The sequence below is a fragment of the Amblyomma americanum genome, chromosome 2 (assembly GCF_052857255.1).
Source record: "Amblyomma americanum isolate KBUSLIRL-KWMA chromosome 2, ASM5285725v1, whole genome shotgun sequence".
Classification (NCBI taxonomy): domain Eukaryota; kingdom Metazoa; phylum Arthropoda; class Arachnida; order Ixodida; family Ixodidae; genus Amblyomma; species Amblyomma americanum.
The window spans coordinates 46007922-46023497 of NC_135498.1; the positions used below are offsets into that span (position 1 = coordinate 46007922).

General features: G+C 48.1%; 1 protein-coding gene across 1 annotated transcript; it reads right to left on the minus strand.

Moving 5' to 3' along the window:
• Positions 1-343: 343 nt before the first annotated feature.
• Positions 344-10635, minus strand: LOC144118541 (uncharacterized). Its single transcript, XM_077651458.1, has 8 exons — positions 10530-10635; positions 9057-9176; positions 7611-7691; positions 6394-6477; positions 5325-5487; positions 4163-4330; positions 2882-3016; positions 344-471 (listed from the first exon to the last, which is right to left on the minus strand). Exons 1-8 carry the CDS (start codon positions 10601-10603, stop codon positions 364-366), a joined length of 933 nt encoding a protein of 310 aa, XP_077507584.1. The 5' UTR covers positions 10604-10635; the 3' UTR covers positions 344-363.
• Between the last annotated feature and the right edge of the window lie 4941 nt (positions 10636-15576).

Consider the following 15576-nt stretch of genomic DNA (forward strand, 5'->3'; position numbering starts at 1 on the left):
CACATCAGTGGCTATATCACATTAGTACATAGTGCACCACACGCTATACGCAGATAAAAGTACAATGCAAGGCGCACGCTTGTAATCCGGCTGCATTGTCGTTGGAGTGCTTGCCACACATATTGCATCGGTGCTGGGTCAAGTTGAACCTGGACTGGAGATATACTCTTTTTGTCCTACCTGGTGCGCCGTATTATTGCGGCAAGGGAATAGAGATTCTTGAAAGAAATCGTCTCGTTGAAAAATTGGAATGGAAAAGAAGAAATAACATATCCGACAAAAAGCAGCTGAAACTATGGTAAAGCAAAAGAAAAAAACTGAACACGGTACTGCCCCTTCCCGGTAGGTCGGCAGATAGATGGTTCAGTCGTGGGGGGCATCGCTGCCCAGGAGGCCCACCCTGTCCGTCACGTTGACGGTCACGATCACCATGCCCATGACGACGATCTTGAAGAGCAGCCCCAGCAGGAGCTGAGTGCAGCAGGAAGAAGACAGAGGAGGCGACGTTGATGGCGATCTTAGCGAAAAATGTGAACGAGTCTGCTAGGATTTACGCGCCCGTAAGGCAGTGGGAAAACAGGATAAGAAAACCGCATAGTAGTGGAGCTGACTTGGTCGAACGATTTCCTCCGAAATACATAGGAAGGCTCGCGTATGGAAGCAAAGGAACAACATCGTTATCAGTACCGGTGCATGCAGTAGAAAATAATTCACTATCAGCGACTATGTTGTAAACAGGTAGAATTGCCAATCTGCGAATGTGTTTTATTCTCAGAGGTTTGTTAGACAGATATTGTGCCTAATTCCCATTTCCACAGCATGTTCAACAGAGCTGGTTAAAGTGACCTTGAAATGATCTTGATGGTCATATTTTAGTGCAGCAAATCGTAGAGGTGGTACTTGTGAGCGCTCTAATCAAATTTCAAATGTCTGCGTAGAACCTATGACTTACAAATAATTAAAAAAAAATGATGCTCGCAGTAGCTCGCAAGCGATTAGGGAGACACGTCACCCCGCGTTCTTAGCCGTCCCTACTCCGATGACGTCTGTGGGCAATCTGGGTGAACCTTCTCGTTGGCCGTGGCTAATTGACGTGGGTGGGATGGGTCTAGATGGGTTACGCAGAGGGGGCGCAGAGGGTGCAGTCCCGACCATTATTTTTCTGGCGCGTCGGCGTGCATGTGTTAAGGGGGAGAAGAGGAGCATCATTTTTAATCGCCAATATCTTCCGTGCTAATGAAGCTAGCTTAAAGGTTTTTGCAGCGCGGTGACAATCGATAGAACACCGATCGCTGGTGCGCTCTTCCTAACCTCAATAAACATCATTTTATGGTCCCTTTAATAATGTGCGTTATCTGCACTGCGTTCTCAGCGAAGTCAAGAGGATGGGAGAGTCGAAGCGTGAGTGACTGTCACTTTTTTTAGTTTCACTTCCCGTTCGTTTTCTTTTTCCGCAATATCACAAAACGTTAAATAATTGTTTCGCGTGCAGAAGGGCTGGTAGCGCATTATAATATCGATGCGCTCACAGCTTTTACACTAGTGAACGAAACACGGCCCCTCTCTTCAGCCCTGCAGGGAGCATTAAGGACCAGGTGCACGACCCGTAGCTGCGTGGACAGAGCCGAGCCTGTGTAACCAAACTATGTACGATTTCTTCCAGCCAGTGGACACATATATACGCAGCTGGCGGCATAGGGTTGTTGGAGGGCTGTGTCGGACGGACGGACGGACGGACGGACGGACGGACGGACGGACGGACGGACGGACGGACGGACGGACGGACGGACGGACGGACAGACAGACAGACAGACAGACAGACAGACAGACAGACAGACAGACAGACGGACGGACGGACGCACAGAAAGACAGACAGACAGACAGACAGACAGACGGACGGACGGACGGACGGACGGACGGACGGACGGACGGACGGACGGACACAGACAGACAGACACAGGCAACGGCTGTATGCGGAGAATGGCCAAATGTGCCAGCGCACTAATAAATTCAAAGGACGATTATAACCACTGTGTAACGTGAGATTCAGCGTCAGCTGTTATTTTTAACGATATGTCGAAGTAGAACAGGAACTATCCGGAGGGTGGTTACCGTGTTAGGAAGAGGTAATCGGGAGAGCGAAGGAATTCCCAACCGGAGGATGGTTACTGTGGAAAAAAAGCGGTCGCTGGCTGCTACGGAAAGCAAACGGAGAGTAGTTACCCTGGAAGGACAAGGAGAGTTACCATGGAAGAAGGCTTTATGGCGATAGTGCGTAGCCAGAGGGTGGTTAACAAGGGGACCGACCGGAAGGTGGTTTCTGTGGAAGGAGGAGGGCATATATGGCGAGAGCGTGAGAAGGCGCAACCGGTACGTGGTTGCCATGGGAACCCACCGGAGTGTAGTTATCCTATAAGGAGGAGGGTATGGCGACTTTGTGAGAAGGCGTACCGTGGCAACCATCCGGAACGTGGTTACCGTAGGAGGAAGAGGGAGGGTATGGCGAGACGGCAGCTGCTGCGAAACGCTCCGCCCGAGGAGAGGATGATCGGCACCGCTGCGCTTCTAGAGCGGCTGAAAACTAAACATTTTGACAGATTTACCTGTCAGGTTGGGTTCTAGAGCGGCGAACTGGAGACGACACCTATGTGTGGAAAACTGAAATGAGCGCCCTAGAACTATACAGACGTGAGGTCGCTCTCATACTGTGTACCACAACATATCGTAAACTATAAATACCTTAGCAGCTGTCGTTGAATCTCGCGTTAACCCGTCGAAAGCGTCTTGTCAATTTTTTGTTTTAGTTTTCAAGAATTTAGATTCCTGCTGGTTCGTCATTCTCAGGAAATCCCGAAGGGTAAGGGAGAGCCGCTGTACCCACCAGCTTCCAGAAGGGCACCCGCGACAGATCGTGCAGGAGAGCCGTGGGCACCGAAGAAGGCATGATGACGTTACTCGAGGCGCCCACGAGCACCGGGATGGCGTAGTAGGCTGGGTACATTTGCTTCATCTCGGACTACACGGCAGAGAAGGTGACGAAGGCAAGCGCAGAAAATGGCTTCATGTAGCAACATCCGAACACGCTAGTGTACAGCTAGCACACTACACAGGATGAAACATGGCCAATGGAAGAGAGCGACGCAATGCTTCAACTTTCTGACGTCAGATTATGAAAAACGAAAGTCACATAAGCGCTTCTTGTTGACAGTGAGAGGCTTGGTTGCTTAGGCTCGCCTCCTGGTACGCGCATTTGGAACAGCGCGTGCTAAGACATTAACTAACAAACCAAGTTGTTAAAAGTGAGTTTGATTTACAAGGAGAATCGATACTATGAAAACCAGTGGTAGTTTTCAACACTGCAGACTATCGCCAGGAACTTGCTCCTTCATAATAGATAAACCCGTTTGGGCAGGATAAAAACAGGTCTATTATGCGACTGAAAAGCCTGTGACAAGTCTACTCGTAAAACAGACTGTTAAGCATCATCAGAGCCAGATTCGATCGCCAGAGATAACATTGCAGACTTACGAAAAGGCACAATTTTTTCCCTTCATTGTTGTGTTCACAGACAACGGAGGACCGTAGACGGCTGATTAGCAGTGCGTAAGGTACATATCAATTTTCCTAAAGCCAGCACGTCAATCGCTACACGACAAAGCGAAGCTATGGCGTTGGTTTAGGAAGAATCGTCACCATCAGCCTGACTACGTCCACTGCAGAGCAAAGGCCTCTCCCATGTCTTTCCATTTGACCTTGTCAGCTGCGGCCACCCTATCCCCGCAAACTTCATAATCCCATCCGCCCACCTAACTTTCTGCCACCTCCTGTTCTCTTGGAATCCACTACGTTACTATTAAGGACCAGGAAAGGTTAGGAAAGGATACCTTCACCTATTCCTTCATAAAAAGCAGATCTGGAATGCTTTTCTGTATGCCTGGGTTAGCGCACCGGCGGTAGCACTGCTTCCTAGAAAAGCATAAGGGCATCGTAAGGGGAATATTCTTCTAATTGAGTGCAAGTTTTCTCGCACACTTTGGACACTGCTGGTGAACTCCGAATGAAGGCTTGAAAGGACCGAGATGTAGAGGGACTCGCACAGTTTCAACACCCGTCGCAGGGGTATTCACTTTCACCACAAGGAGGCGTGACGACGTAAACTCACAATGTGCACGACCACGGGCATCATAATCTCGAGGAGCACTTGCTTGTCCGTTGCTTCGGCCATGATTGACGCGGCAAAGGCCAGCAGGGTCTGCACCTCGAGCAGGGTTCGTTCCTCCCAAAACGACGTGGGCACCATACTGAACGCCTCGATCAGAAGGGTGTGCACCTGCGTAGAACCGGGGACAAGAAAAAGTCGTGGTGTGTATATATATATATATATATAGGTTGCGGAGCCAACGCAACCTACTTTCTCGTAACACACACACACACACACACACACACACACACGCACACACACACACACACACACACACACACACACGCACGCACGCACGCACGCACGCACGCACGCACGCGCACGCGCACACACACACACACACACACACACACACACACACACACACACACACACACACACACACACACACACACACACACACAACTTTGACACAGACAGGCTGATAGTATACAAGGATATAGTTCAGTACAATACACTAAACCGGGAGCTATACTCGGAAGCTGATCACAAGCTCAGCAAAAAGGAGATAGCAATTTGGAGGCGGTTACAGAGAGGCACGTGCCCGAATCTGCACGTATTAAGCAAATGGTACTCGGGGCAATACGACGGTAAATGCAAACTTAGCAAGGGACAGGTAAACATGATGACATGATATGGACATGAACACACTTCGAAAACAATTCAGGGACCATTAGAAATGAAGAAATATGGGAGGCTAGGATGCTCAGCTCGGACCCAGGTGATCAAAAAGAAGTCATCAGTCAAGCCCAGGCAGCCGCCAGGTCCCGAGGGATCCTGGAGGTTAAAACCTCCTCGAATTTGTTTAAAGACAAAGTTTTTTTCTCTCTCTCTATCTGAGGAGACAGGCCACACCATTCGCCGAAGGGACACCCACTAAGACGTGAGTTGGACTGAGCCCAAATTTTATTTATGCAAGCTGTATTTGATATCAGCTTAGCGCTCCCACATATCCTCGTTTCTCAACCTAACAAGAAGTTTACAGCGCCCTAGAAGTCGACCTACATTAATTTTTATTTTCATGAACACACTTTACGGAGAATGTTGTGCGCTATGACGACACGCGGAGGAATGCCCTGAAATGTCTCTGTACTGCGAGCGTTATGGGCAACGCACAGCGTACCTGCACCACCTCCGACGCGACGTGTGTCGCCCCGAGGAGCAAGAGGACGCCCCAGGGAAGCATCTGCCAGATATTCCGGATGAACTCGAAGGCAGCTCGCAGGCAGGACGTCAGCGAGCTGGTCACAAGAATCATCGAAGCCAGCGCGACCACCAGCGTGATCCTGCACGTTCGCAAGGGCATCTGGCTCGTATTCTATCCGGCCAGATGCTGTGTCCTTGCGATGAATCGCCGATCACCCTCCCACAATTCTCTCTACTTGGCTTACCACATTAATCTTCAGTAACATGGGTTTAAGAACCGTGATCATCCCTACAATAACTGCTCTGCCAGGAGCGTGCAAAACTAATCAATGGAATACTTCAAATTTCCCACGCGTGTGAATAGTGTTATGAAGTACAGTTGAATCGCGTTATAGCTAAGCTGAAGTGACCCTGCGATTACTTCGTTGTAGCCGTAGCCTCGTTGCAGCCCGTTTTCACCGAGCTTCCAAGGGGAATCATCATTCCTTCGTTATATGCAATACTTCATTATAAACTGTTTCGTTATAACGATGTTCGACTGTAGTTGATCAAAGCTGATGGTGGACCGGAAGCATGTACTTCTCTATGCTGTACGTGAAGCAAAGAAATATACCGAAGTCACGGGGGTAAGAAGGTCACTTTATCCGCGCACAATCGCCACGTGTGTAATTTTCCTTCCTTTGATATATACATTTGGCGCAGTATGGTCGCTTTACTTTGCAGATGTTCTAGCTAACAGAATTTACTTGAGCACGCCGATGTGGCGATTTAACATGGGCAGTGTATTTTTTAGCCGAGCGTCCGGTCCGCGACATTCCATATCCACAGCAGTGTCAAAATACACTCCTCATACGCCTTCTCGATTACCCCACGCGAATGCAGGCAATTATAAAGTGAAGCCGAGAGGAGAGAAACGCCAGCCATGTGTGCCACATTGACAAGTTTTGGAAGTTCAAGTGCATCCCTGGACGTGCTGTGATTCTGATGCCGTAAACGCCCCCCCCCCCTTCCCCGGAATTTCCGAACACTCGATATAGAGACCTTACCGTGGTTCCAGGCCGAGCACTAGCGAAGGAACGTACGACAGGCTGAAGATGGCCAAGTACGCGGCGTAGGCACACTCTATGCCTCTGCGAAGAGGAAGAGGGTCAATGAGAATTTCAGTGAACAAGAGGAGGCAGTTTTCACAAACTGCAACTGTTATAAACTGTTCAGCTGAGTGAAAAGCGCCATGGCAGTTTTGAACTGAGAAACATGAAGCTAACAGTGACGTCACGAAACTCTAAATCTCTCAGGTGTGTTAAGTTGGAACAGCCGAGCAGACAGATTTTGCGAAGACTTACTACAACGCTATAGAGCCCTGTGCTACAAGACTAGCGACAAATAATGTTACAGACCTTTAACTGATTTGCTCTCATTTCTGTCAGTGAAGAGACAACTGGCGACAACTGGTGGTTAAAACTGCTGTGCAGTTATGATCGGACACTTGATGCGCTAATGCACAAAAGAGATCACTCTCAGGACCATCACCACAGAAACTGACATTTCTACGATTATAGGGCGGATCAAACTAAACCACCCCACTCCTTATAAGTGAATAAACTGCAATGGGTCCTGATATACATAGTTGTACACAGCCTCGGAGAATAAGCACGTTCTTTACAAAGCATATATTTCATTCATCTGCGTAAATGACATTCAGGCGCGAGGAGCGCGCTGCATATGTCGTCTTCTAGCTCCTGTCCCGTACTCGTTGCGTTGTTTTTCCTCGACGCAGGGAACAATTTTTCTTCTATGATTACACGCAGTTTTCTTGGAAACTCCAGAAGTTAAAATTTTGCGAATAACGTAAAGACTGTTGACTCTGTTGTAGATGCATATGGAACGTTTCGGTTCCTAGTGGTATGATGAATGCATAGTGCAAAGGCTCAATGAGCCACGGGCTCTTGTTAACTTTGCGTTCTTCTTGGTCTTGGGTGGCCTTAAGACAGAGTCAGCGCTCAACCCGCGCATCAAAAATGCACTGCCGAAGCCATTTGCCTTCAGATAATTCCTGTTTAGCCAGGACACCATACTACTATTTCAGCGGAAATGAAACCATTCCGCAATTATAAATTATGTTCTATACTCAAACGGCTTAGTTCCGCGACGATATTTTGAAGCTGGTTGCATTTATAGAGTTCAAAGTGTACATGTAACACGTGAGCTAGTCAGAGTTTGATCAGTAACAACTAATGGAGGGCGAAAAACAAATAATCCCCACCTTCGTCTGACCGGACTCGCGGCCTTCAATTGAGCACTTGTCATGACGGCAAGATTCTCGGACGATAGTGGGTCCGGTTCACTGCGCGAGAAAAAACCATAAAACTATGGAGGACTTTTAAGACTCAGTATGAGTGAAGATATTCAGTGAAGTCATCGGACTTGACATGTCTAGCTAATCCTTTGTTCAACTGTGTGGAACAACTGGCGCCCTGTTCTGTTCTGTTGCACACTTAATCATAATCAGCCTGACTACGCTCACTGCAGGACGAAGTTATCTCCCATATCTCTCCAATTAACACTGCCCTGTGCCAGCTGCAGCCACCTTATGCCCGCAGAAACTTCTCTGTCTCATCCACCCGCGCCTAACTTTCTGCCGCCCCCTGCTACGCTTGCCTTCTCTTGGAAGCCAGACAGTTTTCTTTAGCGATGTTCGGTTACCTCGCCTTCGAATTATACATGTCCTGCCCAAGCCCATTTCTTCCTCTTGATTTCGAATGGGATGTAATAAACCCGCGTTCGTAAACTGACCCACTATACTCTCTTCCTGTCTCTTAACGTTACACCTATCATTTTCCTTTCCATATCTGGCTGCGTTGTCCTCAATTTAAGTTAAACCCTTTTCGTTAGCCTTCATTCTGCCCCACAGGGAGAATACTTAGGGAGTAACGAAATGAACGATGCAATTCATCAAGGTTTTGTTATCATAACGAGACCCTCTTTTACCCTCCATTGTCTGCTCAAGAGCTTAAGTGGGACATCGTTTCTGGAAGTCTTGATGCCATAGGTAGCATAAGGAGGTTGTCGCACAGCTCCAGCCCTCCTCGTTCAATCATGCTCCACGTGACACTCGCGGCAATATATAGGACGTACTACGTCCACCGATTTGGACGATGCGGGCGCTAGTGAACACTCTCAAGGATAGGTTAGATGAAAAATAATTATCGACCAAAGTAGAAGATTGGACCGCCACTGCCGTGGCTCAGTTCGTAGCGCACCGTATGCGAAAATAGGAGGTAGTGGGTTTGGATCCCACCGGCGCCGTGTGCTTCTTTTTCTTCTACTTTTTCATCAATTACCTTTCAGCCATTAATTTATTTCTCTCCTAATTTCCGACTGATCAACACCACAAATTAAAAAAACCATTCCCTTATGCTTTCCCTAGTTACGGTGACTGTTGGCTTCCTTCATGTGTTTGTTATAACTAGCCCCTCATTTCCCCATCCTTGTCTGCTCAGCAACTCATCAAATTTAAGTCGAACGAAAACTATGATCGTATTCCCTCCTCTGCCGCCTCCCTGTTATGTTTTGTATATCAGGATGGAAGCCAGCTTTCAGTCACACTGCTTCTAGCCCGCTTTTCGCTCATATAGCTCTACATGTATTCCACTGATTGGCAAGATCACTTTAGGTCGCACACGCGAAGTGACACAAGGAGGCCGCTTACTGGGGCCTGATGTAGATTAGCCAGATGACCACGGTGCACATGAACAGCGCCATAAGAGCTCCGGGCATCGTCACGATCGCCCAGGTGAAGCTGCCCATGGACTGATTCGCAGTTTCAGCCCTGCAAGCAAAAGTGCCTCAGGTTTGCCGTTGTTCTCATGCTTAGAGTCAAGTGTAGAACAAAATTTTGTGCAGGGAGGTTATTCAGTGTGCCGAAAAAAAAAAGTCACGGCGCTGCTCCGAGCAAGCAATATGTTCGTCTTGTTACGAATTACTGGAATGCTTAGTTATTTCCCAATCGAAACAGAGAAAACTTTCTGTTGTCACTTAAGATTTGTGTGTGTGAGTGTGTGCGTGCGTGCGTGCGCGGCGTGTGTGGGCGTGTGTGTGTTGGGTTTAATGGCGCATAAGCAGCTGAGGCTATATCATGCGCCAGACACAAGGTTGGTAATATCTCACTGTTGTGCTGGCAGACTAGTTAAAAAAATTACAGCTTTCTCGTGATATTTTTTTCTTTTAGGAATGTAACCACTCGATAAGTCTACTATTGCATTTTTTCCTTAGAGAGCAAGCTGGTGTGGAAAGGGACGTGTTTGTTGTAAATTGTACAAAAGATTTTTTGCAGTATTTTTGGCCATGAACTTGTAACAGAAATTTTTGTAGAAGCAACGATTTTTTCGTATTACAGAAAAGTAGTACACATTAATACTACAGGCAAATACTACAACACTGCAGAAAAATATACCGTTACAACAATACAGATAATTTAGTCGTAATATGGGCGCCATTCTGCCGTTTTTTTCATCTGGGTGTCCACGGGTTGTCAGAAAAATTTCTTTGAAGATGTTAAATGCTAATCTTTACACCTCTCATGTGCACAGTGGCACGTATGTAAGCCTTGTCTAATATCGGGGATAATTGCGCGATCCTTTGGCTCATGAAAAATGCTGGTAGAATGCTTGCTAAATATTTACTAAATGTTTACTAAGTGTTTACAGATGTTTACAGAATGTTGGAAAAATGTTTATATATGTTTACTAAGTGTTTACAGGGAAAAATGTTTACAAGATGTTTACTAAGTGTTTACAGATGTTCAAAAAATGTCAGAATGTTTACTATATGTTTACTAAGTGCTTACAGAATTTTACGAAATGTTACCAAAATGTTTACAAAATGTTTGCATGCACGTTACACCTCTCGACCGACTGAGCAGCGGCCATCTTTAATCCTCTTCATTGCAACTTTGTGACATCAACGCGGTATTGTCTTTGCTGTTTAATTTGGTGTGCACTACATGTTTTACGAGGTGTTGGCAAAATGTTTACGAACTTTTAGTATGCACGTATACACCTTAATTACAACGTTGGCATCAATGCTGTATTGTCTTTTCTGTAATTTGGTGTACAGTGCATGGTTCACGAGGTAGCGAGATACTGCAGTGTCGAACATGAACTCACGATATCCCCAGACTTACGCGCGCGAAGCTGCTTTCAGGACCGCCTTGTTGCCAACGGAGTGGAAGCTGCAGATGTTGCCGAGCACCGTCATCAGCGACGAACCGAGCAGGAATGCGTTATGGATGTCGGTGCGGGCACTGCGTCCATGTATGGCAGAACTGTGTTAAGCACGTGTGCAGAAGGTCGGAAAGCGAGTGACAAATTTGGTGCCAATGTTACACGGCAAGATTGTTATTTAAAGGGTGAGGTACAGATTAAAGAATGAGCAAGTTTGCGGTGCCGTTTCAGAGAAAATTATTTCGATCAAAGAATTGCAAAAATCGGCAGTAGTAGTAGTAGTAGTGCGAGTGCATGTGCAGTCAGGTAGCTAATACCATTCTTGGAAGGGATATAGCAATGGGAAGTTTTGGTGCTCTGTATTCTTAAAAACATAGGACGAACTTCGCACATGTGGTCAGTCCGAGGAGAAATATAGGAAGCCAATGAATTATAAGAGGAAATGAAGGGCCCCCATTATTCAGTAAGCGAAAAAAAGAGGAACAGAAACACAGACAGTCGCTTTGAAGGCAAGTTCTTTAGAATGCAGTGAGTGCTTCAAAGCAATTAAGAACGCGAAATAAATCTAGCGGCCTTGTACTCTGCTTCATAGATAAATCTACATAAACTAAGTCAGAATGCCGAGTTAATGGCGCACATTCACGCATTGTTCTAATAATGGGTGCAGCTGGCAGAGGACAGGGTTAATTGGAGAGACACGGGAGAGGCCTTTGTCCTGCAGCGGGCGTATAGTCAGGCTGCTGCTGCTGCCGACAACTTGCTATATCTCAACGACATTTTCAAGAAAGTTTGTTTTTAAGCGGACCTTAAGGACTTGAATGGCGTGATTGTGTGAAGCCGTTAAGTTCCCAACAGGACAAGTGAACTGCCGAGAAACATTTCACGCCATAACTGTGGGATAGTAAACGCAAACGTGGCATATATGGTAGAACTTTATTTCAGCTGAGAAGATGAAGCTACGAACACGAGGACAACGTTTGCCCTGAGCGTTGCCCTCGCGCGCGTACGCGTCAACCACGCAGGCTAAGCATTTGTCGGCTTGCGCCGGTAGGTTCTGCTGTCTATATATAGCCGCAGAATGTCCTCCGCGAGCTTAGCGGTGCGTTCGAAATCCACTCGCTAGTTGCGCAATCACAGGTCATAGTCTTCGGGTCTTGAGAATAATGCCGATATGTGGCGCTGTGGAACTAGCACAGTTCGTTCGAAGCATCCGTCAATCTTCTATCGCTACCCTCCCTCCCAAGAAATTCTCTCCGTTGTGCAACGCCATCATCTCATTGATTCAGTTACCCCCCACATAAGTATATAAACAGTATACATGGATTCCATGGATGCCATTTGCTCCCTTCAAAATCACACAGCCCCCGCAGACCATCACGATGACCTCGCTGAAGACCTTCATACCATCTGCCCGCCACGGTCGCAGTTAGGTGGACCCCTGACCATGCTGGGATCGGAGGCAATGAACTGATCCACAAGCTCGCCCGCGATACCCTTATCCGGGCGGCTGCGATCCCCTGGTCAAGCCCTCCGACCTGTGACGAGGCTCTGCACTACAAACGCATCATCAGGGCACAGTACACTCATCCCCATGACTCCTTTTACATTCCTCAAACCCCACCCCCGACTCAGCGTCGCCAAGACTCATTCTCAGCAAACTTCCCACCAACACCAGTCTCCCCTCGGCTCACCGGCACCTCTTTCGCATAACGGCTGACCCTTCCTGCCCCAACTGCCCTTCACCTTACGCCAATCTGCAGCGCTGTCTCTTTCAGTGCCCAGTAACCCTCCGAACACCCTTTAACCCACCCCTTCTACCTGGAGTACTTGGCTAGCTTCGAACTAACTTCACGACGAGCGCGTTCTGATGCTCCATGCCCAGGATCTTTTGAGCGCCTAATCTCTCACCTGTTGGCCTTCTTCTTTTTCAGAAATGAAGGTCCTTGGCTTCCTAACTGGCTGCCTGAAAGCGAAGAAAGATTTCGAGTTTGTGGTGTGCCGAGGTTTCTTTGTTAATAATGTGCACCATAATAAATATATTTCCAAATCAATCCAAATGCTATTGCATATTTAATGTCCGCAAGGATATGCCACGTAGCATCGTGGACAGCAACCGTGTCACCTAGAAACAGCACTTTCAGTTCGTCTATGTGAGCGACATTAAAATGCTGCAAGAAGAGAGCTTAGATGCACACCAGTGGAGTGGAATGGGTGATGATAACAGGCACGTAAGTAATTACAACTGCTGCAAAATCAAGGGCAAAACATGTAATATTTCCATACTAATAACCAATGTACCATTCTATGGCGACGTCAAGCGTTTGAACTGTATTATCTGGCACTTGGTTAGCCTTGGCCATAGCAGTGTCGGCCCGATTGAAGAGCAGTCATGTCTTCGATGACACTCCTATTCGGCTCCTGCTATCCTCAGTGCAGAGTGAATTCAGCCTTCTCTTTTCTCTCGCTGGTACTGAACGTCGCTCGCCTCGTGATATAAAAGGTAACATATGTTGTGTTGTCGCGCTGGGTTTCGCATCAGTGAAGTCAACTTTTTGTGTTTAAAAGCAGCGTGGTCCTGTGGCCTATAGTAGCGCCGGTTCTGCTGTCACAGTCCTGCCACGTAAAGTCATCGTACGGCAAGTTTCGCATGGGCACTTTCCCCTTACTACAACATTAAGCAAATGAAGGCTGAGACATCGATTGCCGCAGCAAATTAGACCAACCGCTAGCCACCCTACACTAGCACTGTATCCAGTCCGGCCGAGACACAAGCTCCATGCTCCACGAACTCCTCACACAATTACCGCATAGTTTATTTAGCATGACGCTATTAGCTCCAATATAGCACGTCAGGAGTGTCAAACGCGTTGTCGTGCTCTGTCATTCGTCGTCCTCGTCACCGCTCCGCCAGTGTACCATGGGCATGGGGTGCGTTCACCGAGCAAGTGGTGTCTTCAATGTGTTTCTGCTACGGCCAGCGTGAATTCAACCCCCCACGGCAGCATCAACCAATGGCAAACGGCCAAACGAGACGAAACGTTACAAAGTATACGTTCCAAGGGGAGGCAGTGCTGCGGCCCAAAGGCTGCAAGAGGAGCTCCTCACCGACGAGTGAAGGACGCGAGGTGGTGTCCTCGAAGCCGTAACTCCGGCTGCGCGTCATGCGACGCAGAGTGATGGGAGCTCGGTTGGAGCCCCACCCCTCGCTGCCACCACCCAGGGACGACAGGCTGCCGGTGGAGACACGGCTGGAAATGGAATGACGACGGGGCAGAGGAGCGCCGGCGTGCTTCTGCACAGGGCTGGAGAATGACAGCGGCGCCCGTTGGCTAACATAAACGTCTGGCCTAAAGTCCATGCGGTTCGGAAGTGCAGCGCTCATTTGTCACGCTTTTTATCTCTAACTGCAGTCGATTAGAAGCTCTGGGTTGAGCAGAATCTTGTTGAACCGCTTCCATAAACGTAAAGTGTTGCCACGAACCTTCGAAGTCCTGCCCACCGCACGAGCAGAGTTGTGCGCGAAAGTGTTTTGAGGCGATTTTTTGCGAAAAATTTGGGGCGCCTGAACTCTTTTACCATGGAAGACAACATGTATTCCGACAGCACGCATGTATTGGCGACATAATAGGTGCTGTCGGGGACACATGATCCTCTCCAAGTTCCGGACCGTGCCCGAGATCGGCGCGCCGATCTCGACACCAGGAGTGCATAGTCAGGTGGCGCCCACGTATACAGTGCACATATAATTACTGTATAAGTACCTAGATTTGTGTGTAGCTCTGCCGTGTTGCCGCAGAAAGCATCCAAGTTATGCGGTAATGCAATACGGCGTAACTCGGAAGGGGAAATCATCTTGCGATTACCTTCGGCAGTCCCATCTTATACAGAGTAAGAGACTCGGAAAGCTTTTCTCGCTCTGCGGCTTTGCCGCATAACTTGGATGCTTTCTGCGCCAGCTCGGCAGTCCTGTGCGAAACTCTAGTTACTTATGCGGTAACTATAGCGCGGCATGGTGCGGCACGGTCCGAAACTTATTGAATGCGGGCTACTTTCATACCCGTCATTACATGAAGTCGCTGTTTCTCAGTGTCGAATCGCAGCAGACACATTCCAGCTTGTACGACCCTCTGCGCCCATACGTGCGCTGGTCCTCGCCGCTGTACCTTTGGAAAAATAGTTTGCAAATATTTAGCGCGTGCAGCTTGCGCGCTCAGGGTGTTACACATGGTGTTTTTGAAATGAATATTTAAGGAAACCTGCAACCAAATGCCATCATTCGCAATATCACCTGTGCTGGAGAGGTTCGAGCCCAAAGTCGACAGAGTTTTGCCCTGCAGCATGATCAGATGACGATACCCACTATATTTTGAGTGTCGCTGGAATTTCATAACCAGGCTTGGGACGCGGCCTGACCACGGTCACCAGAACCGACAGTGCACACCCTCGCCAGAACAGAGTTTGGTCACCCCGGTGTAGTACTTGGCTACACTCGCCTATATGAATATTCCGAGAAGGCGAGCGTAGCAGCGGGCGGCAGAAAGAAGTTCGCGCAGTTAAGGTGGCCATGGCTGGCTGATGATGATGATGATGATGATGATGATGATGATGATGATGATGATGATTATGATGATGATGATGATGATGTGTTGACACCCGATCGCCGCATTTCGGCTTCGGCAAGCAAAATGAAGGCCCTGGAATATTAGTGGAACTGCGTTCGTTCACATACTTTTCTCGCGTGGGCACCAAGCTTGGCTTCCCTTCGTGCTTTTATAAAATGGCATCTTGGACAGCACCAGCGCTGTCATTCTCATAAAAATGCAGTCTACACGGGAAGGAAAAAAAAAGAAAAGACTGGTTTTCAGCAGTTTGAAGACTCCACGGCGTTGGCAGTAACTCGGCGAGCCGCTGATCGACACATCTTCGTCTCGCTTCTTCGGCGCTTGACACGGCTGTGAGGAGCGCAGCAAAACTTCGTCATCCGTTGACGCAGCCTGCCGCAGCAAA